Raw genomic sequence first — 27,320 nt, 5'->3', positions numbered from 1 at the left:
GCTGAATCGATCTAGCCATGTTTGGTAGAAAAAAATTTTTTAATATTTTTTGCTCAAAATTTTGGTATTAATTTGTATATTATTCAAATGGCAAAATTTGATAAAAACTTATTTTAGTTAAATTTTAAAACTTACTATGCATATTTATTAGCCTTATAAAAACTAGCACAGAACAGCTTTCCGAATTAAAATTAAAGCTTTTTTGCCTGAGTTATGAGATTTTTAAACATTGATTTATCGAAGAAATTGTCATATAAAAATGTGGATAAATTTTAATCCAAAACTGTGAATATTTTAAGCTTAGTTATGTCGATTTGGCCCTAAAATTCATTAGCAAACTGCAAGTTAGTTTCCGAAATAGATCATTTTAATACTAATTTAGAGAATAAATATTTGCTAAATTACAACCTAAGCGTAGGAATTGTATAAAGAAGCTTTTTGTAATATTCCTTCTTTACAAATATTTCTCCCAGTGCATAAGTCCTCCCATCATTTTGTCCTGACGAAATTGTCTCCCATTTATTTTTCAACTTCGATTTTTGCCTGTCGCGCTTTTGCGTATTTCCATTTCGTATTTTTTATTTTTTGTTTTCATTTTTTTTTTTTTGTATTTTGCAAATTGACACCCTCACACGCACGCACGCACACACATACAAACACACACACATTCGGCTTGTTAGTATGGTTGTTGTTGGTGGAAAGCACTGTACTTGTTGTTGTTGTTGTTATGTCTATCTGGCTGTCAAGCTGCGGCTGCCGCTGGTTTTTCAACATTTTCCGCTGCCGACTCCTTCAGCAGCTTCATCAATGCCGGAAGCGTGAAAATCTACCGCCAAAAGAAAGGGAAAAGTTCACAAATGGAAAATTACGGGTGCACACGTGCACATACACACTCGCACACATATCCATCCACACCCCCCACACACACACACACACACAACAAGCGAAATATTTCCCAACCCCCTGGACTCTGTCTCGTTTGTCATTTCAGGTTGTTTTATTCAATTTCGAGGCAAGAGAAATTCGCAAAAAATAAAAAAGGAAAGGGGGAGAAGGGAAAATGGTAGTGAGAGCCTGCGAAAAAAACTCTTTGAAAATTCAACGCGCTGAATGTCATGCGATATGTCACACATGTAGACCGCCGCTGCCTTATCGGCTGCCATATTAATGTACTGGAAATTTGCCATTTTTCCTTCTGGGAAACACCCCAAAAACAATTGTGGGCTGGGAAAGAAAGGACCGAAGCTTTTCATTTAGTTGTCAATGTTCTTTAATCTCATTTAGAGCAAAGAGCAGAAATAAAAACCATTAAGCATAAATATCATTGGGAATATATATATATATACAATATATATTTGCAGACAAAAAATAAAAAGTCGTCGGAAGAAATATTGTGTGCCAGAGGAATATGTTAAATTTGTAGAGAAAAATATATATTTAAATTGAAAAAATATTATTTAGAATGTTATAGAAGCTTTGATCAGTGAATTTTTCTAACTAATAATATAGTATAATTTTTTCTTTATATATTATTGGTTTATATATATTTATTTGTGCCAAAAAATTATTACAAAACAATTTGTTAGGAAAAGTAGCTTGGGTTTATTTATTTCCATAATAAAATTATACATGAATGGAAAGTTTCTAAGCTCTAAAAATGTCGAAGAATGTAAATTAATTGCAATATTTTTAGGAAAATAATTTTTAGCAAAGTTCGTTACATAGTTTTTAATATAAAACCCTACCAATCAATTTTATGAATACTGTCTCAAAATTGCAAATAACCTGTACTTAAATGATCTATACTAAAAGGTCTCCATAATTTCACTTAATCCCAGGTATTTTTTTTTTAATAAAAATTCCTTTTTGAAGTACAAGTTATCCCTATTTAAATGCCATCATTTGTATCTGCAGAAATTTGTGTGTGTGCTGACACTTTGGGAAAACCTTAAGCCATTCAATGGCAACGATGCGTGTCCACAGTCGATTCTAATCAGAGAACGCCACTCGGGCAGCAAAAGGCAACAAAATGGAGACCAGAATTTCCATTCCATTTTTCTTTTTTTTTTTTTTTTTGTCGGTTGCACTCGAATGAGTTTCATTCGCATTCGCAGGCATTCGGAGTCATTTCAGTCAGGGAAAAAAGGGTCAGTTTCGGTTGTCCACTTGGCTCCTGCTGATCCTTTTGTCAATTGCTTTTTCTGGGCTTCCCGCCCATTTTCCCCCCGGCTTTTCTTTCACTGATTTTTCAGTATTCAAAAGTCTCGGGGCAATGAGATTGCGAAATGTATAGATTGAATGACTGCTGATATTGTCGTCATTTTCTGGTTAAGACGATTGATTGTCCTTGTCAATGGATACGGGGTGCTTCAATGGCCATGAGTGATTGTCCCAGCCAATTTGAGATATTTGTGTAATTAAATGAGCAGAGCAACTTAGGAGAGAGATGAGATTATTTTATCATGTGATTGGGTTTAAATGGAATTAAATAAAATTGATTAAGAATAAAAGAATATATATATAGTGATGTTTTAGTGATATTTCAGGCCTTTCTTTGGGTATCAAATCATTATTTTGTGCGTGACATTTGATATGGTTTATAAGTAATTTTTTATGTCCTTAAACATTCATATTTTTGGCTTCAAATTTGGTTTAAGTAACATTTAATACTTTAACATTTAATAACTTAAAACTGTATAATTTACCGAATATAGGTTAAGCGTAATTTTGTTGACCTAAGAGCCCCTGTTTCCTTAAGTTTCACATCCTTTTTCAAGCTTTCGCAAAATAGTTCTTTCTTCCAGAACATCATAAACTTTACCCATTTACCTAAAAATGTCTTTGGTGTCTCATAAATCCTGGAATATAAATAGGGTCTCAGGTTTCCCTTGTTTTATTTTTTTTTTCGTCCTCCCACGTAGCCCATTAATTTCTTGTGCCATTTTAATTTCGCTTTCATTTCGGTAGACGTTGCAAGGCCAACTGCAACAGCAGCACCAACAACAAATATCTAAGGCTGCGTCTGGGGAAACCCCATGGAAATGAGTTCACCAAAGCAGGAGGAGCACTGGGAAATGTGGGTGGTGAAAGTGGCAAGGAAAAACTGTTGCATTAAAAGGCAACGGAGGCTACGTCATCGCTGTGGAGTAGCACATTGCGAAAATGAGCCAAGTTCGTAGTTAGTCAGCTTGCCGTTCGCTTTTCCTTGCTGCTGGGCTCCGCTTGTTTCATTTCATTTATTTCAGAGCGGCGCCGGCAAAAGTTCCACTGAATTTCCCAGTCACTCCTCCTCCTCCACCTCCTTTGGGGGCAATAATTTCATTCGCCCATTAAAAATTTACTCTGCCAGCCAGCTTGGCGCAGTTGTTGCCACTGCTGCTCCTGGATGTTGCAAGTTGTTGGTGTTGCGGGTCGTCCTTCGTCGGCGTCGGCGTTCGTTAGTTTGTTTTTGGGGCAAAAAGCCGCAAGAGAGCGAGGTCCTTTTTATTTTCCTCAGTCCACAAACTAAGAGGGACTGGCTGAAGGAAAAGCACAGAGAAAAATTAAGAAAATGATAAGCATTTCAAGGATTTAAATGAAATCATAATATGAGAGAGGTCTTTCTTTATTCAAAATTTGAGAAATAAAATTAATAATAATTCATTTATTTATTTTTCACAATTCTCATTAAAACTCCTCCAACTTTTTTATTACCGTGTGATAATGAGAGCTTTTCCAGCTGACGCCAACAGCGCTGCCTCAGCCTCGGTCGCTGCGTTGGTGTGGGAGGGAAGCTGCGCTCATTTTCATTTTCATTTTCATTTTCGTTGATGAGATAATGGTTTTGGTGTCTCTGTTTTTCTCCCTCGGCAGCGTAAGCGTGATGATGATGAAGCTGCCGCCGAAGCCGCCGCCACCGTCGCAGCCGCAGCGAGTGAATTATTTTAAAAAGTGGGTTTCAAGGTCAAGGTGACGCCGGTTATTGTTTTCCTTCTCGCGTTCTGCCCGCGTCGCTGTTGCGTTCATTAAGCGGCGACGCCAGAGACCTCCCTTCTTGTTTTTCTTTTTTTTTCCCCCCTCGCTTTTCCTTTTCTTGATTAGCATAATGAAGAGGTGAATGAACTGCGGGTAAAGTCAGCAACTGGTGGTTGTTGTTGTCTGCTTTTTTAATTGTCCTGTGATTTATCCTGGGATTTTGTTTTGCCTTTTACATCACAATTTTTTGATGGAATAAAAATAAAAAGTATTGCCTACTTGGCGAAGCCATTTTCCTGGGAAATTCTCCCAGGGCGCATTCGATAAAATTGCGAAAATTGCCGAGGGGCAAAGCGGCAAACGACAGTCAGTCGGTGAGTTGGTGGCACCGTCGAACGTCGACGACGCACATCAAAATATGCAAATTGGAATTTCAAAAATACAGCAATATTGCTGAAGCCTTCAGCTTCCACTCCACACTTCACTTTCCACCCACTGCCACCCCCTGACTCTACAAAAGCACCACATTTCCCACCCAGGACACTCGCCTTTTGTATGTGTACACTGATATCTCTGCGTGTACAGTAAACACTCGGGAAATTTTAAAGGGAAATGGGTTTTCTTAATTTTATCATAATAAGAATTTATTTTAGAATATTTCTTATAGAAAATATGGATTATTTTAGATGAAATTTGGGTTATTTTGTCCCCTTATATCAAGATACTATTACAGAGATTAAATAAATTATGATTCCAAGACTAAAATCACTCTTTTGAGTATAAAAGTGTTTCAGTTTCATGTGAATAATCTTCATCAATACCCAGTAAATTAAAATATAACAAAATATAGTAGAAAAATTAAATTAAAAGTACATTTTTATTAAAACTAAGTTGAATATGAAATATTACTTTATATTCCAATTGTCACTGTATCTTCGTTATCTATATAGTTAACCCGATTTTTGGGCGCATGCAAATTTCGTCGTCGTTGCCCTACGGCGTCGACTTCGCTGCCAGCGTCTCTGCCCGAGGTGGAGAGAGCAATAGACTCAGAGAGTGAGAGAGAGGGATGAAAAGGAGTCTCCCAAAAGAGTGTGAGAAACAGGAAATGTGGTGGGGGGGACAGGAAGAGCGAGACAGCCATTATTCCTTCTGCTCCTGTATTCCTTCAGCAGGGGAAACCCTCGTCGCTGCTGCGACGCCGGCAGCTACGTCGACGCCTGTGGCCAGTGCGCATGCGCGCTGCTTTCGTCCATCTGGCATCCCGCTTCCACACACTGTCCTCTCGCTGGCAACCCCCGTTCCATTGCCAATGTTTCGGCGTGGAAAATCGCTGGGGAGGGGAACGCTCTGGCAGTGGGAACGAGGAAATTAACGCCGGGTAATGAATGAAAATGAAAATGAGAAACAAAGACACAGGCACAGAGGCAAAGAAAATTACCCAAAATGAAGTTTTCCAGCAGCGGAAAATGCAGCTACTGCGCAGCAGTTCGGGGTTTCCCTAATGACGTAATGCGGCGGTGGCAGAGGCTGTGACGACGCCAACGTCGTTGCTTCCTCTTCCGATTCTGCCAGCAATTAAGCAACAGTTAAATTAAACGGGTTTCTAGTTCAAGGACACGACCCAGCGAGGACGTGCCGGCAAGCAACAATAACAGCAACACAGCAGTGGCACTGGAAAATGTGTGAGTGGGCGTGTGAGGCGGTTTTTGTGTCCTGGTGTCCTTGGGACTCTCCGATTTTAATTGTGTTTCTGTGGAATTTTTGGGAACTTAAGGAAAAGGAAAAGGAGGAGGATAAGGAGTTTTATTTAAGACTTTTGTATCTTAAAATGGGGTATTTTTAATAGAAATTGATTATAGATTAATTAAAAAGGGTATTTTTCTTTAATAGAAATGATTTAAAAGGTTGCTTTCGTAATGCAAATAAAAATAGGTAAAGAAAAGTAATTAACATATGAAAAGACTTAAATATATTGTATAAAGATTTTTGTATATTTATTATTAACATTTTTTGATTAAAGTATAAAATTCACTGCAAAATGAGAATTTAAATTAATCTTTCTCAGTAACTGTAAAGATTATTCATTGAAATTATGGTTTCAACTATAACTTTGGCTTAAAATCTAACAATTAATATATAAAAGTTTTTGCATGATGCAAAAATATATTCCAACTTTATAAAAACAGCGTAATTATTTAATAAAACATTTAAATATATCATAAATTAAATGCCTTAGTCTTTTATTTCAATTTCAGTATATAATTTTCATTTACAGCAATTAATAACCAGTGTGGCATAATTTTCCCACTCTGTGTTTAATTTTCCGACTCTCTTCTTACCAATTTGCTAGCCGGCAACACGTGCTTTTGGCCACGTCCAAAACACCGGCAACGTCACGATGCTCGACGCTCATTTTCATTTGTGCGATTTTCATTTTCATTCATTGCGCCCACACCAACACTCAGACAAACACACACACACACACTGTAGGAGGGATTTTCCTCTCCTCATTTTCCACCCGCGAACTCATTGCTCTCTCCACCTTTCCTTATTTTTTCCACTCTCCCGCTAATGACGATGGCAGGAGGAGGCAACAGCTGATGACGTCGCGGCACTGCCTTTACTCATTTTCTTTTTAATTTTCCGCGACTTGTTTTCGTGTGCTCTCTCCTCTTGGCTTTATTTTTATCGTTAGATTCGCGGCCGGCGGAAAAACAGCTGTTCATTAGACGGAAAAGCGAGGGAAATTAGAGCTCAAAGAGTTGAGCTTGCCAACAGTTTTTCCCGCTTAATTGTGATAGGGAAGGATAGAAAAGCTCGAAGAAGGTTGGATTGTTTTTTAGCCAAGGAAATGGAAATGGGGATTTTCACAAAGAAAAAAATTTTTAAGGTATTATTAGATATTATTCTTTAAAAATATTTTGTGTAATAAGAATGTTACGTATAATTAAAATTAAGTTATGGAAATAAGGTTTTCTTAAGATTTCACAAGTTAGTATATAAATAGAGTACTATGATTTTTTATAAAATTTATATGATAAACATTATTCTTTGATTATTATTATTAAAACCACTAATTAAAGTTTAAGTACAATTTTTAATAAAGTTCAAATTAAGACTGACATTTATGCTGTTTCAAAAATATATTACAAATATTTGTTGACATTTTTTCTGGTCGTGGAGTTGATTGCTTTCCAAGGAAACCTCTCTCAACAATCGCAACATAAAAATGTATAAGTATGCATAAAAGAATTTTCCTTTTCTTATACTTCCCCCCCCCCCCCCTCGCGTACAGCTTGCCCCCGTCGCATTTTACATATATTTTTATGAGATAAAATAGAAAATTTTGTTATCAGGCAGCGGCGGCAGCAGCAGCGGCAAAAAAAAAGGATATAAAGCAGCGGCAGATAAACACACATTCTAACACATACATGGGGCACAAAGGCCCCACTTGAAATGGCAGTCAGCCACCGCCCGAGCCCTCGCATCAACCACACTGAGTTGCCAGTGCCAACGGAAAATGTCTTCGGGTTGAGTGCTTTTCCGGGGAAAATGTAATTTTCTCATGGCAGGCCAACCTTCTTCGTCGTTCGAGGTTCGCTCACCCGTCGCGCTTTTCCCGCTTTTCCAGCGTCGAACGTGGCACGATTGAAGTGTCGGTTGGGTACCTAGGCGAGAGAAAGGAAACTTAAAGGATGCTTCTCCTTGCCGGTTTTCCCGAACGGCAGCAGCAGCAGCAGCAGCAGAAGTCCTCCTCCATCTTGACAGTTTCCTGTTGCCCTTTTTCGCCAGCGCCTTGCAAATTGCTCACGCTTGCCAAGTGTGTGCCTGTAAGTGTGTGTGTAGGCACTGAAAGAAATAGTTTTTAAACTTTAAAATAAATTTCACAATGAAGGGGAGACAATTTTATAAGTTCTAAAGTCTATAAATACTCAATCAGAGTCCTATTTACTGATTTTAAAATCTTGTTATTATCATTTTTGAGGAATTTTTAGTTTCCTTATAGTTCTTTTAATATATACATACAAATCTCTAAAATAAATTAAAAACTTAAATAAAAATCTAGCTAGAAAAGGTATTTTTTGTTTCCTAAATAGTAACATCCTTCTTCCCAGTGTTTTGTGGCATTGTCCTGACTGCTGCTCTGGTTGTCGTGGCCGCTGCTTCTGCTGATGTTGCTGTTACTGTCTTTGTCATTATCCTTTTGGGGTATTGCGACGTGTCAAAGCAACAACTTCAGCTCACCCTCCTCTTATGGGGTGGGGGTCCTTGCCTCCTTCTCTCTATATCCTGCCTCGTCCCATCCGCTATGTATGCAGTAGCATCCATCAATTTGATGGATAAATATATGCAAATTGTGTATTAGCTGTCGTTGTTGTTGTTGCTGTAGATGCTGTAGCTCCTGTAGCTCCTGTAGCTTCCACTGCTGTTGTTATCCTTTAGCAAACAGACACACAGACACATAGTAAGTAAGTAGGAGAGCGGGACAACCCACAAGAACATCAATAGTCGCCCACAAGGATGGCATGGAAATGAATTTGGCACACGTGTAGTTGAGCACTTCTTCTCTAGCGTTCTACAAATTTTCTCACAGTGCACTGTGGAAAAAATTATTGTTAAATCTATCGTTTCAAGGATAAGAAAATAAATAATTCCCATATATAAAAGTGATTGGAGTATTTTGTTTTCACTTTCTTTTAGTTTTACAATTTTAAATCATTTCTACATTAACTATTATGATATCCTTTCGTTTTAAGTAGTCGTTACTTACTCTAAGGACTCCCTTTTTTATTTGTGTATCTTTGTGTGCATTTGGCTTGTCCTAGAAAAACCTCTCACGTCCCATCCTGTTGGCCTCGACATGCCGGTTCAATAAATCATCCTAACTGCCTGTCGAAATGGAATTTCTCAAGAGCAACTTGAGGAGATGAGAACACATCCTCGCTGGCAAAAGGAGTTGCTTTCCAAACCTTAGAACCTTCTAATTGAATTACCCACGACATTCACACGATCCGGGAAGAGGGTAACTTAGCCCTTTCACTTTTTATTTTCATTTCGGGATTCTTTCCTTTGCTGCTCACATGCAAATTCCTTGAGCGAGAGGGTTGCAAAAGGAAACTTGATTTATATGCAAAATCATCAAAGACAATGGCCAGAGGATCGCTGTAGAGTAACAAAAAAAAAGAAATATTCGAAAAAACGATCAAATGTCGGCTCGATTGTTGCCTCATTTGCATGCAAATGCCGCTGCAGGGGAAAAACCTGAGGGAAGGTGAGGGAAAACCTGAGGCAGATGCCACTGCGACATGTCAAACAGCGAAAATTAATATTTTCGCTTGTTCTGGTTACTCGCACAGCTTCACAATTTCGCAATTTTGCAATTTGATGACGCTGCGCAAAAATTATGCAAATTTATTTTCGCACCGCACAAAAGAAGTTGTAACAGTTTTCCATCGCAAGGACAAGGTGTGAAAGGGTTTTCCTTTTGTTTAATTAGCACACAAAGGCCAAGGGTTAAGGCAGCAGCACGATCATTTGTTTGGGGTGCGAAATGGTGGGTTAAGATATAAAAGCTGATTGCTATGAAATTGTAGATTAACTGAGATTTAAGGAAAATTTTTAAAGAAATTTTCATTTATTATAATATAAAAAATATAGTCGTTGGATTCTTTAGTCAAATATTTAGACTTAGATTACTTTTTTCTTTTTATAAACATGAAAGTTAGCCAGGAAACCGAAATACTATATTTTTGCAGAGAAAATCCACCATAACCAAGTCAAAAATGCATTAATTTCAATTCAGAAAGCGGTTCTGTGCTAGTTTTTATAGGGATAATAAATCTGCATACTGATTTTTTAAATTTTAAAATATTAAATTTTTGTCAAATTTTTAGAATTAAAATATATAGAATTTAGTCAAAAAACTTCGAAAATAAATTTGAAAAAAAAGTTTTATCCTAAACATGGCCAGATCGATTCGCCTGTTGATGCTGATCAAGGATATATATGATTTATAGGGTCGGAAATGACTCCTTCACTGTAAAGAATGCTTCTGACTGAAATTATAATACCCTGCAAGGATATAAAAATGCTTACATTTATTCGAATTTTTCTTCATATTGTGAGTACCAACACATTTAAAAGGTCGTCCTGTATCTTACACTAAAACATTTCAATTACAATTTTCAAACAAGTTTTAAATTGAATATTATTATTATTATTAAATTTTTTAAACTGAAGAAATTAACAAATGTGCAAAATCGTAAATAAAAAAGCTGAATGCTATGCCACTTATCCAAACTAGGAATTGTGGAAAGTCAAATCATGATATCCAAACCAAAAAGCGATCACAAATGTAATTTGTTTAAAAATAAAAATAATACAAGTTATATTGTGCATATATATATAAGTGCATAATTTATATACTGCATTAAATTAAAAAAGAACCTGTAGGATAATCTTTGAAGAACCATATTTATCCGGAACAAACTCATATATTTGCAAGTAATGGTAATAAATCAACCCTTAGAAATTTGCAAATCCCAACAACAGCAGGCGCCATCTACTGAACAGCCAAAGAACCTTGTGATAAATCAAGCAGTTCACAGGATGCTGCGCTACGCAAGCAGTGCGCCAGGACCTTCCTTCAAAATATCTAAAAATAAACATGAAAAACCCTTCACCAAAGCCAATATAAATATTAATGTAATGACGGCCCCTCGAGCAATTATCATTTTGCATTTTTAAGAACGCAATGCAAAAATTAATTTCAATAATTTGCAACAAGCGAGCGAGTGCAGGACAGTCCTGATAAATTGTGCGAATATTTAGCAGACATATTTCAATGCTGTACTTGCGGCAATTATTAAAAAGCAATTAATAAACAAGTTGTGTGCGCCGCAATTATTATTATTATTAACCGAAAGGGCCACGAAATGAATTATGTTGTAAATGCCGGACATTGCCAGCTGACCAGCCGGCAAGCTCTTGTCCGATGTAATTTCCAAGGGTTAATGAGCGAATACCGCAAGCCAGGAGCAGGAACAGGAACAGGAGCAGGAGCAGGACCAGAAGCAGGCAGCTGCTCCCCGGCCTGCGCATTAATTTCAAAATAAACGCTCTTTAATGCCCAAGAACGAAGCTAACCCGGCTGCCTCTCAATATTGGCTTCGATTTGATGATTGCTCGTTAATTTGCGTTAACGATCCGGGAAAGGGATCGCCTCGGTGGGCAAAACAAACAAGTTAGCCATCGCCATTGACTTTGGCCCCGGCAAATTATCTCCTCTTTTGCGGATCGGATCGGATCGGTTGGGTTTTTGGAGGGCCAACGGGATAATCGCCAGTGTAAACACGCATCGGGGTTGCGTGCCAAAGACACGTAGCAGAAAAGGCCCCCATACGCCTCGATCGACGATTGCCGATCAACTGACCAACTGGCTGACTTTTAAATTGGCACTGAAAATATTTTTAATATATTTTATGCTGAGTTTAATAGTTAATTCGGGATGTAAAATGATAGGATGTAATTTATATGGTTTAGGAAATTTCTTAAATTATTTTTAGACGTGTTTCGATAGCTGCCAGGCTGCTTAGCAGTTACCTTTTTAATACGCTGGCTAAAGAGTTATATTTAAAGTATATTTATATATATATAATATACAAAATATTATAAAAAATAATATTAAATATTTTTGCAAGTGTCGTGAAAAGCCGGCGTTAGGATTCGCACCGTTGGGCAAACAAAGTGGATGAGCCTCGAAGAGGAAACAGAAGAACAGAGCTCTTCGAATGAAGAATTCTGCTGTTGCAGTTATAAAGGCAAAGGCCTTAACTCTTTCCCCGAAACTTCATTCTTGCCTTCAAATTAAGTGTAATTAGGCTGTGAGGCTTGTGAGAAACAAGATCGGGAGTTAAACTTTAATGTACTTGGCGCTTCCTCTTCCAAGTGTAAAAGTGAAAGTCCCCAATCAGGAAGGGGATATAAACGGGTTTTTTGCGCTTACTTAACAAGAGGGGGCACTGGACCTGGTCGAGGTTGTTCAAGGAAATTAGTTCTTATTCTGTAATTTTCGAGACTTAAGTGATTTAAAGGAAAAGAAAGAATAAAAGTAGTAAAATTAATACTAAGTTCCCCAAGTTACACATGCCTGTTTAACGCAATATTCTCCCTTGTTTTGTCTTTACATTTCACAAATTAATTTCCAAAATTAACAAAAGTTTCACATGTCTCAAAATGTGTTGTCCGAAACAATGTATGTATTCCTTTATAATGTTATGTTTTTGCAAGACATTTTCGCTTTCATGTCAGCGGCATATAAAGGAAATCCCCTTGCAAGGAATTAGCATCGAAATAAACCTGAGGCTATCCTTACTTTTCGTGTAGTGTTCGCGTTCTAATTACAATGTTTTTGGACTTATGGCAACACACACGCAACGCCAGGCAACGTATGCAAATTCCCGCATCGTTATGTCTTCATAAAGATGGCAATCATGCGCCTAGGATCCATGTAAACTGGGCCAAGACAACACCCGACCATTAAGCACTCATAATGACAGAGCCATGGGCCATGGGGTGTAATGCATGTTATTAAAATTATTCCTAAATATATTGTGCGATGGCGACACTTTGCATGATTTTCCGCCCGACTGCAGGGTTAAGTGTGCAGCTTGTGGAGTGTGTGGAAGCAAGGGGTTAAGGGTCCTCGATGCAGCCGTCGCTTGGCCAAACGATCTGTTAATAAACACCTTCCCACAGCAAAAAAAAAAACACTCCAATGGGTCTCTGCCCACATACTTCAGAGTTTCGCCAAGGTATATGCATTATTTTAATGACAGGCCACAGCTTTTTCAGCTTTTTTTTTGCTTTTGCGACAACGAGGAGAACAGCGACAGGGACAACGACAGGGACAACCATGATGACAGCTCCGAAATTCGCCGAAAATGCGAAGGACAACATTGCTGCGGCGGCACTTGGTTATTTCTTCATTTTTTCTCCGTTTTTTTTCTTGGATAATTTTTGCCGTGGTAATTGCAGGGGGACATTCACCGCCGACAGGAGGAACAGCCTCAATGAGCTGTGTGTTGTGTGTGTCACTCGATCGAAAGTTGTTGTCAGGCTGCTCCCGAAAATTAAGTAGGCTGCACGCATGCGTCCTCATTATTAGGTCGCCGAACAAAACTGGCTCGATGATGGATCGATTGTGATGAAAGTTAAGCATACAGACGAAGGTGAAATATTAGGGAAAAGTTTCAACTAAATAAGAAAATAAAATAAACATTTTAGAATCAAATTTAAATGAAGGTATATAACCTTTTTAAATGGGTTTAGGATAAACTAAATCATCTAGAATACAAGTTTAAGTAAAGAAAACTATTTCACATATTTGTACCCTTGCAAGGGTATTATTGTTATAATCAGAAGCTTGTAACGCTGTGAAGGAGTCATTTCCGACCCCATAAACCATATATATTCTTGATCAGCATCAGCAGGCGAATCGATCTGGCCATGTTTGGGCGAAATTTTTTTTTCAAATTTATTTTCGAAATTTTTAGGCTAAATTTAATATTTTAAAATTGCAAAAATTAGACAAAATTTTAAATTTTTAAAATTGTAAAACTTTGTATGCAGATTTGTTCTTGCTATAAAAACTAGCAAAGAACAGCTTTCCGAATTGAATTTAAATCATTTTTGGCTAAGTTATGCGGTTTATAAACATTGATTTGTTGTAAAAATTGTCATACAAAAATATTGAAAAATGTCGACTTAACGAATTGTATTATAACTTTATTCAGAAGCTTGTATCGATGTTAAGGAATCATTTCCGACCCCGTAAATCATATATATTCTTCATCAACATCAACCGCCGAGTTAAACAAGCCATCTCCAGCAAAAAAAACTTTTGATTAATTTGTACAACATTTAGAAAATTGTTAAAATGGTAAAAAAAATTGAAAAAAATGAATTTTTTACAATTGAGTATGCAGATTTTTTAGCCTAATAAAAACTTACTTATGTGTGCTTTCCGAATTAGAATTTATGCATTTTTGTCTTAGTTATGTGCTTTTTAAACTTTGATTTGTCGAAAAAAATTATCATATTATAATCTCTATAAATATTGATTCAAGGAATGCTAATATTAAGCTTAGTTATGATCGGTTTACGATTTGATTCTATAACTCAATTGCGAATTGCAAGTTATACAACCTTTTATTATATAATGAAATTATAATATTTCAAATACACTTTTAAAAAGTACCTTTGATCACATAGATTTTATTTATTTAACTACTATTACTAATATTTCTCCCTCCATTGTTTAAGTATCGCTTGAAGGAATTCGAAGCAAAAGACATGCAAATGGCAATTGCAAAGTTGCAGTTGTTGATTTTGGCTTAATGAGTTTGTAGTTGATGTACTTGATGATAATCATACACTGCGCTCCAGCTGTCCTTACATAAAGGATATTTTCTTATAGAAACTGCAAATTATTGAACTTTAAAACAGTTTGACAAGCACTGGAAGCACTAGCCTAACCACTCAACGCCAGAGGGCGCCGCCAAAGAGTTGATATTGATTTAGGGGTTGCTCGAAAGCGATTGGAAGATCAATAGAAAAGCGGGGAAAAGGCAGAGTGAGAGAGGAGAGGATGGAGCTAAAATCACATGACAAGGTGCTCCTGTCCCCTCAACAGTCTGACCCCTGACCTCATACAATTTCATGGATCAGTAAGCCGGATAAACAACAAGGACAAACACACATTAACTCATGCTCTGGGCTCCAATTTCGGATTTCTAAAAGCCATTAAAAGGCCCCGAGGCGAAACCAGTCCGGCAGTCGGGCAAGGCAAACAAACAAACTAAAGCGAACTCTGGACGCTCGGGGCCCAAAGGTTGGACAACCCTTTACGGGTCCTGCCTGCTGCTACCCTGTCTCTCGTCCTCGCCTGCTCTTCCCCCGGCAGCATCCCTCTCGGTCGTCCTTCCTGTCAAATCGTCATGATTTAATGAAAAAATCAAGTGAAAAAAACTTATTTGCATAGGGATATAATTTAGCATTAAACGGGGCAGGAAAAAAAGGATTTTTTCGTTTTTTTTCTACAACCTCTATTCCCATTTTTTGTGCCTTATTATTCCTGTGCCTCTGTTTGATAGGAAATGGTTCATTGCTATCTGTTTGTCTGAGATTAATATGCCGTGCATCTGTCGGTTTGTCGGGCCTTGTCCCATAGATCTCTCTCCTTTTTGCCCTGTCAGTTTTCGGTTTATCGTTTTCAGGCTTTTAGTTTCACTGAACGATGGTTGGAAATTAGCATGGATACGATTTCACTTTTTCTCTCTACTTCCCCCTTTATTTTTTAGAGCCGGTTCTCCTTGGGCTGTAATCGATAGGATTGAGTTTCGTTTCACTGGTTAAACGAACCATAAAAATGGTTTAGATCAAGATTTTATACGAGAAACTAAAAAGGAAAGCTTGGAGATATATTAAGGGTTTATTTTATGTTTTATTTTGATTGTAGAATATATAGAAAGTATATAAGTCATTAGTATTTTCTTTCTGAGAAAGCTTTTCTTGTAGAAAAACCTTCAACTTATATATTTTTTGTAATTCTTTTTGATAGCAATTTCCAAAATACCTGTCCAATCACCCTTAGCCATCTCTATGGCCACAAATCTTTTTCCCCCAAAATCCCCTTTAATCCCTGGCATATTAAAAAAAAGAAAAAAAATATTCCGAAAATTCTCTTTATTTTTTTCTATTTCGACTTCTTCACAAAGTTAAGCTGCCAACTGAAATATTTATTAGAACTTAAATTGCCTTCTAATTACAGACGACGCCTTTGAATTAGCATTTTCATCGCGTTTTCCTTACCTGAAACATGGGTTCTTTTACCTTCCTCCCCTCCTTCCTAAAATGTTTGTAATTCTGGGGTAAAAATAACATGAAATGGCCTGGCATTTACATAAGAAATTGGCTTGTAGAATTAATCCGCAATAAGCTCGCAGCGAGACGTCGACGGAGAGTTGAAATTACCGTATTAGAAAGCAATTAGCATTCGGAATCTCCTTCTATCGCGCCCACTCAAGACAATAGTATACACCATTCGCCTGGGGGCGTGGCACCTACAACGGGGGCATTAACTCTGATATATATGTATATATCCTAGAGATTCGCCTTGGACTTTGGCGTTGTCTGTGTTCGGTTGGAAATTAAATTTCCGTTAAGGTTGACGCTGACGTTTTGGCGGCGATTGGAAATTAAATTTGCCAAGACTTCAGTGAGGTTAACAGACAGAAAAAATACAAATTCCAGGTCTTAGTATAGTATTAAAATATGTCTTAAAATGTTAAGTAAATACAAGAGAAATTGAGGCTTAAAACACATTTATTTACGAACTAAGAAATAATTTACAAAGATTATGACAAGCCTTGAAATAAGTTTGTGTGAGCATCTCACAGTATTAAATATAAGTTAAATAATTTTTAAGATTTTCTGTGACTTAAAATTAGGTTTATTATTAGTTTAAATAATTTGAAAATTTCCCTCACTGTCTCTGGGCCAAATCAGCGATGTTGGCCTGCCCTGATGGTAAACAAACGCGCTCGGAAGCCATTAAAAATTATCATTTGCGCATATTGATTAGGACGACGAAGCTCCTGAGACATTGGATTAGGCGAAGGCATCGATGGTGGGTTGTCCTGGGTGGCCTGCGTGTCCTGGCAGTTGCTGTTTCTGTTTTTTTGCAGCCAGGAAAAAAACAAATATCGATTCCATCCCTTAAGCTTTGGCACCCACACACACACACACACCGCCTTCACCCTCAATGGCTGCCAAACAAAGGAAGTTGGCAGAAAAAAAATATACACATATATATATATATATATGCAGGAGTGGAAAAAAAAACCACCCACCCAAGGATTTCACCCCTCGCGGGCGATTTCCACCCCCTCAACCTTTGGCTGACAGCGCCAGACGACGGCAGCGCCGCTGACGAAGTTGACTCCGGGAATCGCAGGACCTTAGGACTACAGGACTACAGGACTCCTGGACGCAGCCAAGCAGCGAGAGCAACCATTAAAATTTCGAAAATCCATCATTGGAAAAATGGTTGAGAAAAAAAGCACAGTAACGGCAACAACAACAAGAATTCACTTCCGTGGCCATGTTTTCCTTCTTTCAGTGTGTTATATAAGTTTATATGCTCTATATTTGAGGATTATATATTTTTTTATTATTATTTAAGCAGATTTCTTAAGGCTTTATAATGGGAAATTATGGTTTTAGTTACAAACATTTTTATTTATCAATCAACCAAGATATAAAAAGGTTCTAAGGCTTTCAAAATTATTAAATCATCCAAATAGGTTTAAGAACTAGTATATTATTTATATATATATATATATATATAATTGTATATTTAATAATATTATACTTTATTTATTCATTATATTTTTAAATACAAAAGTATAAAAACAAATTAGAAGGATAATTTAAGAATTTTCTAGGTGTAATTATAAAATACCTAAATGTCTGTCTCATAGGGTATATTATAGTCGTACTATTCTAACTTTATTTCTCTTCTCTTTTTTTTTTGTAAATTTCACTTTTTTGTTCCTTTTTTTGAGGATGAGGTTCCGGCGTAGAAAATGTCGATTTAATTTTTCAATATTCATAAATTTCGGTGTGTGTGTGTGTGTGTGTGTGTTTTCCTGATGCTCTTGGCTCACTCACTTTTTCTGCCAACGGCGTGTGAGTCCGGCCAAAAGTGATTTGATTTTCTAATTTGCAACGAATTTTCGTTTCGGTCCACCCACATGTCTGGCCTCTTGCCCGTCTGTCCCATCATCAGCCAGCCGGGAGTCCTTTTATCCTGCGGAGTAGAGGAGTAGCGCAGGCAGCCATGTAAACACAAATCCAATCAAATAAACGAAATTAAGTGCCACGTTGATTGGAGGCAAATCTGTTTTTCAGCCTCAATGATGACAATCAAGCCGTCGAGCCGAAAGCCGAAGGGAAACTGCAAATCAAACTCGAAAAAGAAATCCAAAAACCAAACCCAAATCCAAATCCCAAAACCTAGCGCAGAAAAATAAAAGTAGAGAACGATGGAAATTTTCAGCAAACGCTGCTAAAATGAATATTATTTGTGTGCCTTGGCGAAATATGCCACACAAATTTGCATTAGGCACCTGTAATTTCCAGGGGATCCTGCCAGGACTCACGGCAATTTCCCCCAGGCCCTGGCCATCTTATCCCCAGTGGCAACCAGCGTTGGCCCAGGATATTTTTTGATTGTTATTTGTGGGGACAGTAAAAAAGCCAACAATGTGCGGTGCGTTTGGCTTGGCCAACTGTTGTGGTTCTCCCACCGCCAACAGGGTCCTGCCTCCTTGGTTCTTCCGCAAATCCCACGCCCACAGCAGGCAGGACACTGGCTTTTATTACAAGTTTTTGGCCAAAGAGAGATCGCGGGGAGATTGAAATGTGAAATATTTTTAAAAACCAATTTCGTTGAGCCTGAGAACCCCGGCAACGCCAAGGAAGGGGAGCTGTGTTCTGCCATAAAAGAAATTGTTTTTATGAATTTCATTGAAACGAGCCGAAAACAAAGGCTCCAAGTTAAAGAGATTCCTTGGAAGTACAATGAAATACAAGAAAAGAAGTTCACAAATAATTGTTACACCAAGAAAAATTGTTCTAGGAAGTAAACAAGAAGTCTAGGAATGAATATGTTCTATAATATAATAAAGTTCTGATTTACTTTTAATATAAATTTCCTTCAACATAAAATAAGAATCATTTCTGTTTCAATCAAATTTCATTTTGTTTTTATAATATAATTTTTCCCCCCCAATTAATCAAATCTCATTAAGAGAAAGGCGAGAAAGTAATCATAAACCTTTTCAAGTACCTTGTTTACTCGTTTAATCCTGGTTGTCATAACTTCACCTCATAATTAGTTGAGCCACCGGAAATTGGCACACTTTTAACCCTCAGTAACCCGGGAGAAAGAAAAGAAAAGCCGAGCAGATTGGCACACACAAAAGGCGAAAGGCGAAAGTGAAAGTGAAATGGCAAACAAAACGGCAAACAACGACGAAGAGAATTAGCAAACATGACGACAATGATAATGCCATTGATAGAGGGAAAGAGAGAGTGACAAAAGGGGAGTGTGACCCCTTGGAAATCGATTCGATTTTGCGACTTAATTGCTTTGACATTTGACTCTGGCAATTTGGCAAACGAATCTTTTGCAAATCGATCAGGGGTTGATCGCTCAACAAAAGCGGGGATTACAGAACCAATAGGGGCTTAGAGATTTTTTTTGGCAAATTGTTAGGGCGTCAACTGATTGATTTTTGTTTTCTGCGGTATCAACAGGTTTTTCTCGCAGCAAAAAAAGTGCAGAGTAGTAAGAACTATGTATTTTTCAAGGCAGCTGTGACAGGAAGAGCTGAATCCTTGTCTATATAATTTTCGGCCTGGGAGTTTTCGTTTCTCACGGGCCTTTTCACTTGCATTATGCATGAGATTTGCCGGATTTCTCGAGAGGCTGTAGAAGAAAGAAAAAAATACGCAGGCCCACCCCTTGGCAGGATCTGCATCCTTTCGGAACGAACGTGCCTGTCGCCTCCTTTGTGTCCTCTTCTCCCGGGGGCTGCGTGACAAGCGGAAGCAAATGTCCTGTTGTGTCACTCATATGCAAATTGCCGTCTCCGTGTTTTTCTTTTTATTTCCATTCTTTTTTCTCTGCTGCTTCTCGTCTTGCTTCCATCTGCGTCTTATTAATTAGAATAATAATTAATAAGGCAACTCCTCGACGGCGACGCACGTGCAAGGAACCCTTCGGGGCAGGGGCATAAATTAGTTACCAGGAGCCGCGTAGCCGGGATTCAAGGATACACCGAACCAATTAAATTGCAAGCCAGTCGCCAAATGATGTGTACTTAAACACGTCGACGTGATGTGGCCATGTAACCGTATACGAAGGGGTTAAAGGCTAATGGAAAACCCAATTCGAATTTGCATATAATTTATATTTAATTTAGGTGATTTTCACCCAACTGCCTTCGGGCAGCTGTCTAGCAGCTCCGTGGAAAATTTTTATTTCGGGCCAATTAATAGCGAACATTTTCACTTGGACTACAATATTTTTTTTTCTACCAAAAAGGATACTAGAAAAAAAAACATGCAGAGAGAAAAAACCAAAACCTTTCAGTGTGCACACTTCCTGAACAGACAACCACAACAACGCCATCAAAAAAAAAAAAAAAAAAAACAGTAGAAAAAAATAGGAATAGGAAAATAAAAAAGGACGCGCTTCCTGTTTCAGCTGCTGTGTATGCAAATTTTTTCGATTCTAACCTTTTTTTCCCCATATTTTCCCTCCCGGTTGCTGTGATGGAAAGAAGCGTTTTGTTGTCCCGACAATATGTAACTGACACTTGAAGGGGTGTTAGAGCAGCATCTCGATGTTTTTGCCCCGATAAAAACAACATCAGTTAAAGCAACATCAGCATCCAGTCAGCCAGTCATCCCGTCGACGGGAAGCAATCTCTAATGTAAAAACTCCATTAGCACATCCGGTTCGCCGCGATTTTCCTGCTAAAAATTGTCGCCCGTTTGATGATTCTGTACAATATAAGCCTGATTTATGATATTGCCCACGAAATTCACTTTCAGGCCGCAAAAATATACACTACAAGCTCTCCAAAAAATATAGCCAAACATTTGCTGAAAAAAAAAATGAAAATAAATATATATAAAAAACTCGAGAAAAGCAAAGGAAAGAAATCATCAGCACGTGGCCTGAGCCAAATTGATATGCGCCATTAGGGTGGCTGAGAAAGTGATTAGGGTGAGCTAGGTGGAGGGAAGAGAAGCTCTAGACTAGAGTTCACTTTTTGTGGATTTTCCTTGGGCTCAGGCCACGTGTGTGTGAGTTTGTCAGAAGTCTACAAGTTCTATAGAAATTAAGAGAGGAACAAGAAAGGTAACTAACTTCGGGAACCTGAAGTATGTATACCCTTACAATTAGCCAAAAAATCATGATTTCCATTACGGTGCCATCTTTCATAACTAAGCCAAAAATCTATTAATTTCAATTCGGAAAGCAGTTTTATGTTAGTTTTTATTAGGGCAACAAATCTGCATACTCAATTTAAAATGTAAAAAATTGAAATTATTGTCAATTTTTTGTTGACATTTTTAACGATGTTGAAAATGTTGAAAAAATTTGAAATTTTTTTTTGTGCAGGAGTTGGCTAGTTCGATTCGGCTGTTGATTCTGATCAGGAATATATATGATTTATAGGGTCGCAAATGATTCCTTTACATCGATACAGGCTTCTGACTAAAATTATAATACCAATTTTCAGTCTACATTAACAATATTTTTGTGTGACATATACAATCTTAAAAAACTCATAACTAAGCCAAAACAGCATCGATTTTAATTCGGAAAACTGTTCTGTGCTAGTTTTTATAGAATTAAGAAATCTGCATACTAAGTTTAAAAATTTAGGAAAAATAATTTTTTTTTCCAATTTTGCGAATTTAACAAGTTAAAATTTAATGACAAAATTACAAAAAAAAAATTCTAAAAAATTTGTTCTACCAAACATGTCTAGATCGATTCAGATTTTGCTGATCAAGAATATATATGATTTATAGGGTCGGAAATGACTCCTTCATTGCGTTGAGGGCTTCGGACTAAAATTAAAATATATATAAATGGAAAATCATGTGTGTCATTTAGAAAGTACTTTTATGAAAAAATATATATCTGATTCGGTTTAAAGCATTGTTTTGCATTAAATTATGTTAAATAAAACCCTTAAAATAGTATTCAATTCAAAATTACAAATATATATAGATGAGTTCTTGTAAGAAGAACAGAAAATGAATTAATAGGAACCCGAAAATATATAAAATATTTAAACATTATTAAATATATGGACAAATTCTTTAAGTAAACCAGATATATAATATTCCCCATTCGGTACATCCTTGGCAATAAGCCCCATAAGAATTTTTTCATTACCAAAATATGGCAACTCATGCGGACTTTCTTGAGGGGTTTCCACTTGGGGATGAGGAGCTGCTCCGAGTGGAGGAGGATGAGGAGGGAGGAGTAGATGGGCGGCCACCTTATCCATAAGCAATGATGAATAACGGTGCTTACGCTTCGGACATTTGATTAATGATGCGTTTACCGACCTCACCGCCGCCGCCTCCCATCATCCATCTTGTCCTGCGTCCTGCGTCCTGCGTCCTGCGCCCGCGCACTCAATTTTCAACGCCATTTTTTGTGTGAATTTCGGTGGATTTTTACTTTCGAGGCACACTATTTGGGAGCGGGCTTTTTGTTCTTTATGCCCGGACATAACTTTATTTTATTAGCACTACGTGGCAATCTGCTGGATTTGGGCGGCATTAAAAGACAATTTTTGCAACTTACCAGCGTTGCTTTTTCATACTTTTCCCTCATTTACAGCGTCTTCTTCCCTTCATCTTTATTTTTTTTTACTATTTTTCACGGTCTGCGGCCGAGCAGACATAATTTTTTTGTGGTACCATAAAAATGTGGCGGTGCTGTTTATTAAATTCCTTTTGCGGCAAGTTCATTAGACAAAGAGCAAAAAATTAATCAGCTAAAACTCACTCCTTAGGGCGCTTCTTTAGGCAACTAACTGTAGGTGTTGGTTCAGAGGCTTCATCATCATAAATATTAACTTGTTTATTTATTTTGCATATAAATGTATTTGTGAAATTAATATTCTGCTAATACTACTGCTAATTCCTTTAAATGTCTTTAAGATACTTTACTACTCTTTATAAGTTTACATTAAAGGCCTACTCTTTCTTTCCCAAATACGTAAAAAGCATCATGCTGAAACTATAGATTCCTTTGGTCAACTGAAGAGCCGTATTCATAGATAATGGGGCCATATCCGCCGCTGTCAAGGAAACCTCGTTTTGGGCCTTGGCCAGCATTAGAATAATTAGCTTTTCCTCCTTGGCAGGCAGCTCGTACCACAGACAGTTTGTGTATATAACCCTAGTGAAGGATTCATTCTTAAAGGTATAAAAAATAATTCAAGATTAATTTTAGTTTTAAATTTCCAAATAATTACCGAATTCTCTACCAAAGTGCCTAGGCCACAAAAGGTGTAGAGAGTAATGCCACTGTATACCAAATAGATGGGGGCAGCGGGCCAGGCCTTAATAAAAATGCAAGAAATAGTGCACAAAAGGCTCACACAGGTCGTAAAAAGTTGCACAAAGAGGACTATGCTGTAGATCCTTTCAGTTGCTCTAAGAAGGCTGGAAATTAAATTTTAAAACATTTTTCTAGGGTCTTAAAAATGCCCCCTCACCTGACATATTTCTGATGCCAAGCCACCAGATCGAAGAGCATCTCTCTCATCCTTTTTAAGTCATTCTTCTTGACAGCCACCTCGTTAAACTCCTCGAGCTTCAAGCAAAAGATGTCCTTGATCAGAGGTAGATGGGTCACAAAGAGGAAAAGATACATATCCCCACCATAATTGCCAAATCCACCGAATAAGATCAGGGCTATGTGCACCACCGTGAGCAGCAGGTGGCCACTGTCGGTGGTGTGATCAATCAATGGGATAAAGAACTGCATGACTAGAATCTTTTCCTTAAACACCACCAGATAGAAGATGGGGAAGAAGATGATCAAGGCAGGACCCACAGAGTAGATGGTGGCAAAACCGATGATCAATTTCCATGTTGTGCGAATTCTGGCTTCCAGGCACTTGACATACTCACTGCCACGAGAGCCATAGTCACTGGATAGAATAGAAAATATATATACATAGATATAAATCTATTGATTTTTTAACAAATCTCTCCAACCTATATATCTCCTCGTAACTGTTCTGAATATGTCGCATCAGTGGAGCCCTATAAGCCGTAATCAATAGCTTAGTTAATCCTTGGATTGCGGATCCTACCATGGCCATGGCCTGAAGGATCACAGTGAGGTCTCCATTGATCACCACACCCACGTAGATGGTGTAAATGGTGCAAGCGAAGAAGAAACCAATTGCTGCAATTACTGTATAGGTGAGCCACCACATCCGGAAGTTCGGATTTGCCACATCGTTTCCACAAAATCCCACACAGAAGCGGATCAACGAGATGACCTTTCGATAACGATCAACGGGTACAATTTTAGTCATTATTAAGGATAACGAGATACAACGAAAGGAAAGTTATTTTCAAATGTTTTCATGGGCCAAGGGAAACTCTGCTTTTATAGTGAGGTTTCCGCAGACAGTTTATGTCTTAATATTGACAAGTTAATCAGGGTAAATAGGGAAATAATTGCTGAAAGATAATTATCAGGTTAATATTTTATTTAAAAGTGTTTTGATATATAAGATATTGGTAGACATATGGAATTTTTAATAGGTATATAATTAAGAATCGGTATGTAGTATTAACTATTTAGCAGTAGGAGTGTTCTTGAACCCCTTAATATATTTTTTATGGTACCATAGTATTTTACATTAAAAATACTTTAACCTGTAAAATGTAGTAACAATATTTCCTGTATTTATATTTTATTCCATAATGGTTAGTTATCTTCTTATCGATTGATTTACTTATACCCAACCTCCTGAGCAAAACAACTTTATGCATGAACACATCTGACACCCCCAACCAGAAAAAAATACAGAAAAACAGAATATAAGAAGAAAATCTCCACGCAATTGATTTAATATAAAATTTTTTAATAAAATTTGCCTGCCAGAAAAAAAAAACGCACGAAGGAAAAGCGGAAGGCAGCACAAAAAAAATTATATCTATTTGCGGAGCGCACGAGTCCTGCTGAAAATCGGGGCAGGAAGTGAAAGTGGCGGGGAAATGCGTAAGCGCCTAAGCTTTCGGGCCAACAACTAATAAAGGCTATCAACAACAGTTCAAACAGCAGCAGCACAAACAACAACAAGCAGCAGTGAAAGGACAATGGGAAGGAAATCAGGAAACAGGACGTGAAGCGTCGTAGCCAGCGCATACGCACTCAAGTGAATATTTTCTCATTTTCTTGCATTTAAGTTTGAGTTCGCTTTGAAGTTTTGACATTTCATAAAGCAGATTTTCAACGAAACAAATTTCGTTCGTTCTTCCTCATTTCGCTTTTATTTTATTTTATTTTATTTTTTTGCTCTCTCTCCCCCCGCTCTTAAAATATATAAATATATATATTTGTGTGTTTTTCGATCGAAAATCCGGGCAAACAAAAGTAAAAGCGAACGCTCGGCGCACGCAGTTGTTTAGTCACCCCTGCGAGCGTGGAAGGTGTGGCCTGCCAAAAAAAAAATAAAAATGAAACGACCCTCGCAGGCCTACCCTCCCCCAGTAAGAGAAAAAAAGCACCACCCCTCGATGTTCTCCGGTGCGTATACTTAATGTGAAAAGCGGCAGCAGGACAGCAGCGTCGCGGCGGCTTAAAGTTGGCAAGGCAACATTAAAGGAGCTCGCAGCTCAGTTGGCCCACAAAATTACTTGCTCGTTAGTTGTCCCCCCTATACCCCTCTTTCCCACTAAAACCAGGTGTTTCCTCTGCCCAGGTATTTGTATATTCCTTCGAGTCCTGTCTGTATTTGTGCTCTCTCTCTCTCGCTCTCTAAGCGTTCAACCCTCGAAGGAAGTAAAAAAAAGGTGGGCCTTCTGACGCTAATTTCCAGGCGAACAAAAAACTTTTTCCAGTGGAAAGTGCGTGGCATTTTGCGGCCACCGTTCACCAGAGGTCGCCTTTGTAGTACACTGTAATTCATATTGGAAAAGGAGTGAGTTGTAGGGGTAATCAAATCCTTTTTATTAAGTTTTTTATTTAATTTTTAGGGTGAGTCTAATTTTGAGATCAAAAATACTTAAGAAAACTGAGATTAGAGGGTTACCTGAAAGGGACATTAAATATCCTTTTAAATATTTATTATTTAAATAAAAATTAAAAGGAAAAATAGTTAATTTCTTAATTTTCTAACTTTCCATTAACTTTTGCTTTCAACAAAGTTCCTTAAAACAGAATATCTTTTACTCAATTTAAAAAAAAGTAATTAATTCTCTTACTTTTCCTTTAAAAACATAATCACTTCCTCAGCTGAAACTCATATTTACCAATTAATTGCTGGTAAATATTGAAAATTTCTCATAATCATTTCCCCAACTCCTCCAAAACACTCTCCATTGTTTGTCTCTAATTATATTTTAATTTGCGCAATCTGCCTGTTATTATTTCTGTGCACGGCAATTGCCTCCAAGTGTTTGCACTTCCCGGCGAACATTTTAATTGCAATTATGCCGGGACCGACAACAAGACTGAGACCAAGACCGAGACCGAGGACAAGGACGAGGACAGGCCTCCAAGGAGTGTTCGTCCTTGCCGCAGGGCGTTGTGTTTGGCACGTAGAAAGTACAGAGCCCGCAGGCAGCCCCTTCAATGGACACTAATTATTCCGGACTCTGGCCGAGAAATTCGTGTCAAATCAGAAAGACTAACCTTCGTTTTTTTTTTCATTTTTTGGGTAATTACATCTGGGGAATGGAAGGAAATTGAGCGAGTGCACAAATTTGGAATTTTAAACAGCGGCTGGGTCAGGTTAAAGTGTGTGTGGGGACCCCTTTTGTCCCTTTTGGGGGCTTGAGCGGCAGCCGAAATACATATATATATTTTACATTTGCAATTTGCTCGAAAACAGGGAAAACAAGTCACGTACGGGCCAGCTCATTTCCTGTGCCATTTTGGGCCCAACAAAGGTGTCAAACGGATGCAGGCAACGTGCCGCGTATGTCCAATGTCCTGCCGGTGGCAAGGACTTGGCCTCAGCCTCAGCCTTCAAGAGATCCTGCTGCTTGTAATCAAAGGAAAGCCGCGCCCCAATTTCACCGAACTTTAAACGTTTCTTAATTGTTAAACTGCCACAGGCAATCTTCCCAGTTTCACAATTTTTTGTATATATTCTTTTTGGGAGGGGAAAACAAGACAGGACGCCCTAAAGGGCCAAAGACGTTGGTCCACAATTAAGCTGAAGAAAAAAGCCGCCAAAAGACAAGAACAACAGGCGAATGAATTGAGGAAAAACAGCAAACAAAACTGCACTAGAAAAGATTTTCACATTGAATGGGAATAATTAAATAAATGGTGGGAGAAAATTTTATGAATTTTTTTAAGAGAGTTAAATTATTATTATAAAAGATTTTAATGGATTTTAATTTTGGTTATAATGATAATCATATCATTAGGATATTTATGAATCCTTTAAAGATATTGTAGTTTTTATAAAAGTTAGGTAATATTATTATCTATTATTTTTTAAGAGATAGTA

General features: G+C 37.7%; 1 protein-coding gene and 1 pseudogene across 2 annotated transcripts in view; one reads left to right on the top strand and one right to left on the bottom strand.

Moving 5' to 3' along the window:
• The window catches only part of LOC110184788 (transcription elongation factor 1 homolog pseudogene), an 82,095-nt pseudogene that overhangs the window by 31,928 nt on the left and 22,847 nt on the right, over window positions 1-27,320 (top strand). The window lies entirely within an intron of this gene.
• Or67d (Odorant receptor 67d) lies at window positions 22,679-24,167 on the bottom strand. The gene is made up of 4 exons (XM_020953302.2): window positions 23,842-24,167; window positions 23,337-23,774; window positions 23,094-23,283; window positions 22,679-23,034 (listed from the first exon to the last, which is right to left on the bottom strand). The coding sequence occupies exons 1-4, from the start codon at window positions 24,165-24,167 to the stop codon at window positions 22,813-22,815; spliced, it is 1,176 nt and encodes a 391-aa protein (XP_020808961.2). The 3' UTR covers window positions 22,679-22,812.

Source organism: Drosophila serrata, unplaced genomic scaffold (assembly GCF_035046125.1).
Source record: "Drosophila serrata isolate PLE 108 unplaced genomic scaffold, ASM3504612v1 contig_359, whole genome shotgun sequence".
NCBI lineage: Eukaryota > Metazoa > Arthropoda > Insecta > Diptera > Drosophilidae > Drosophila > Drosophila serrata.
The sequence above is the reverse complement of the archived record's forward strand: the minus strand, read 5'-3'. Positions and strand labels throughout refer to the sequence as shown.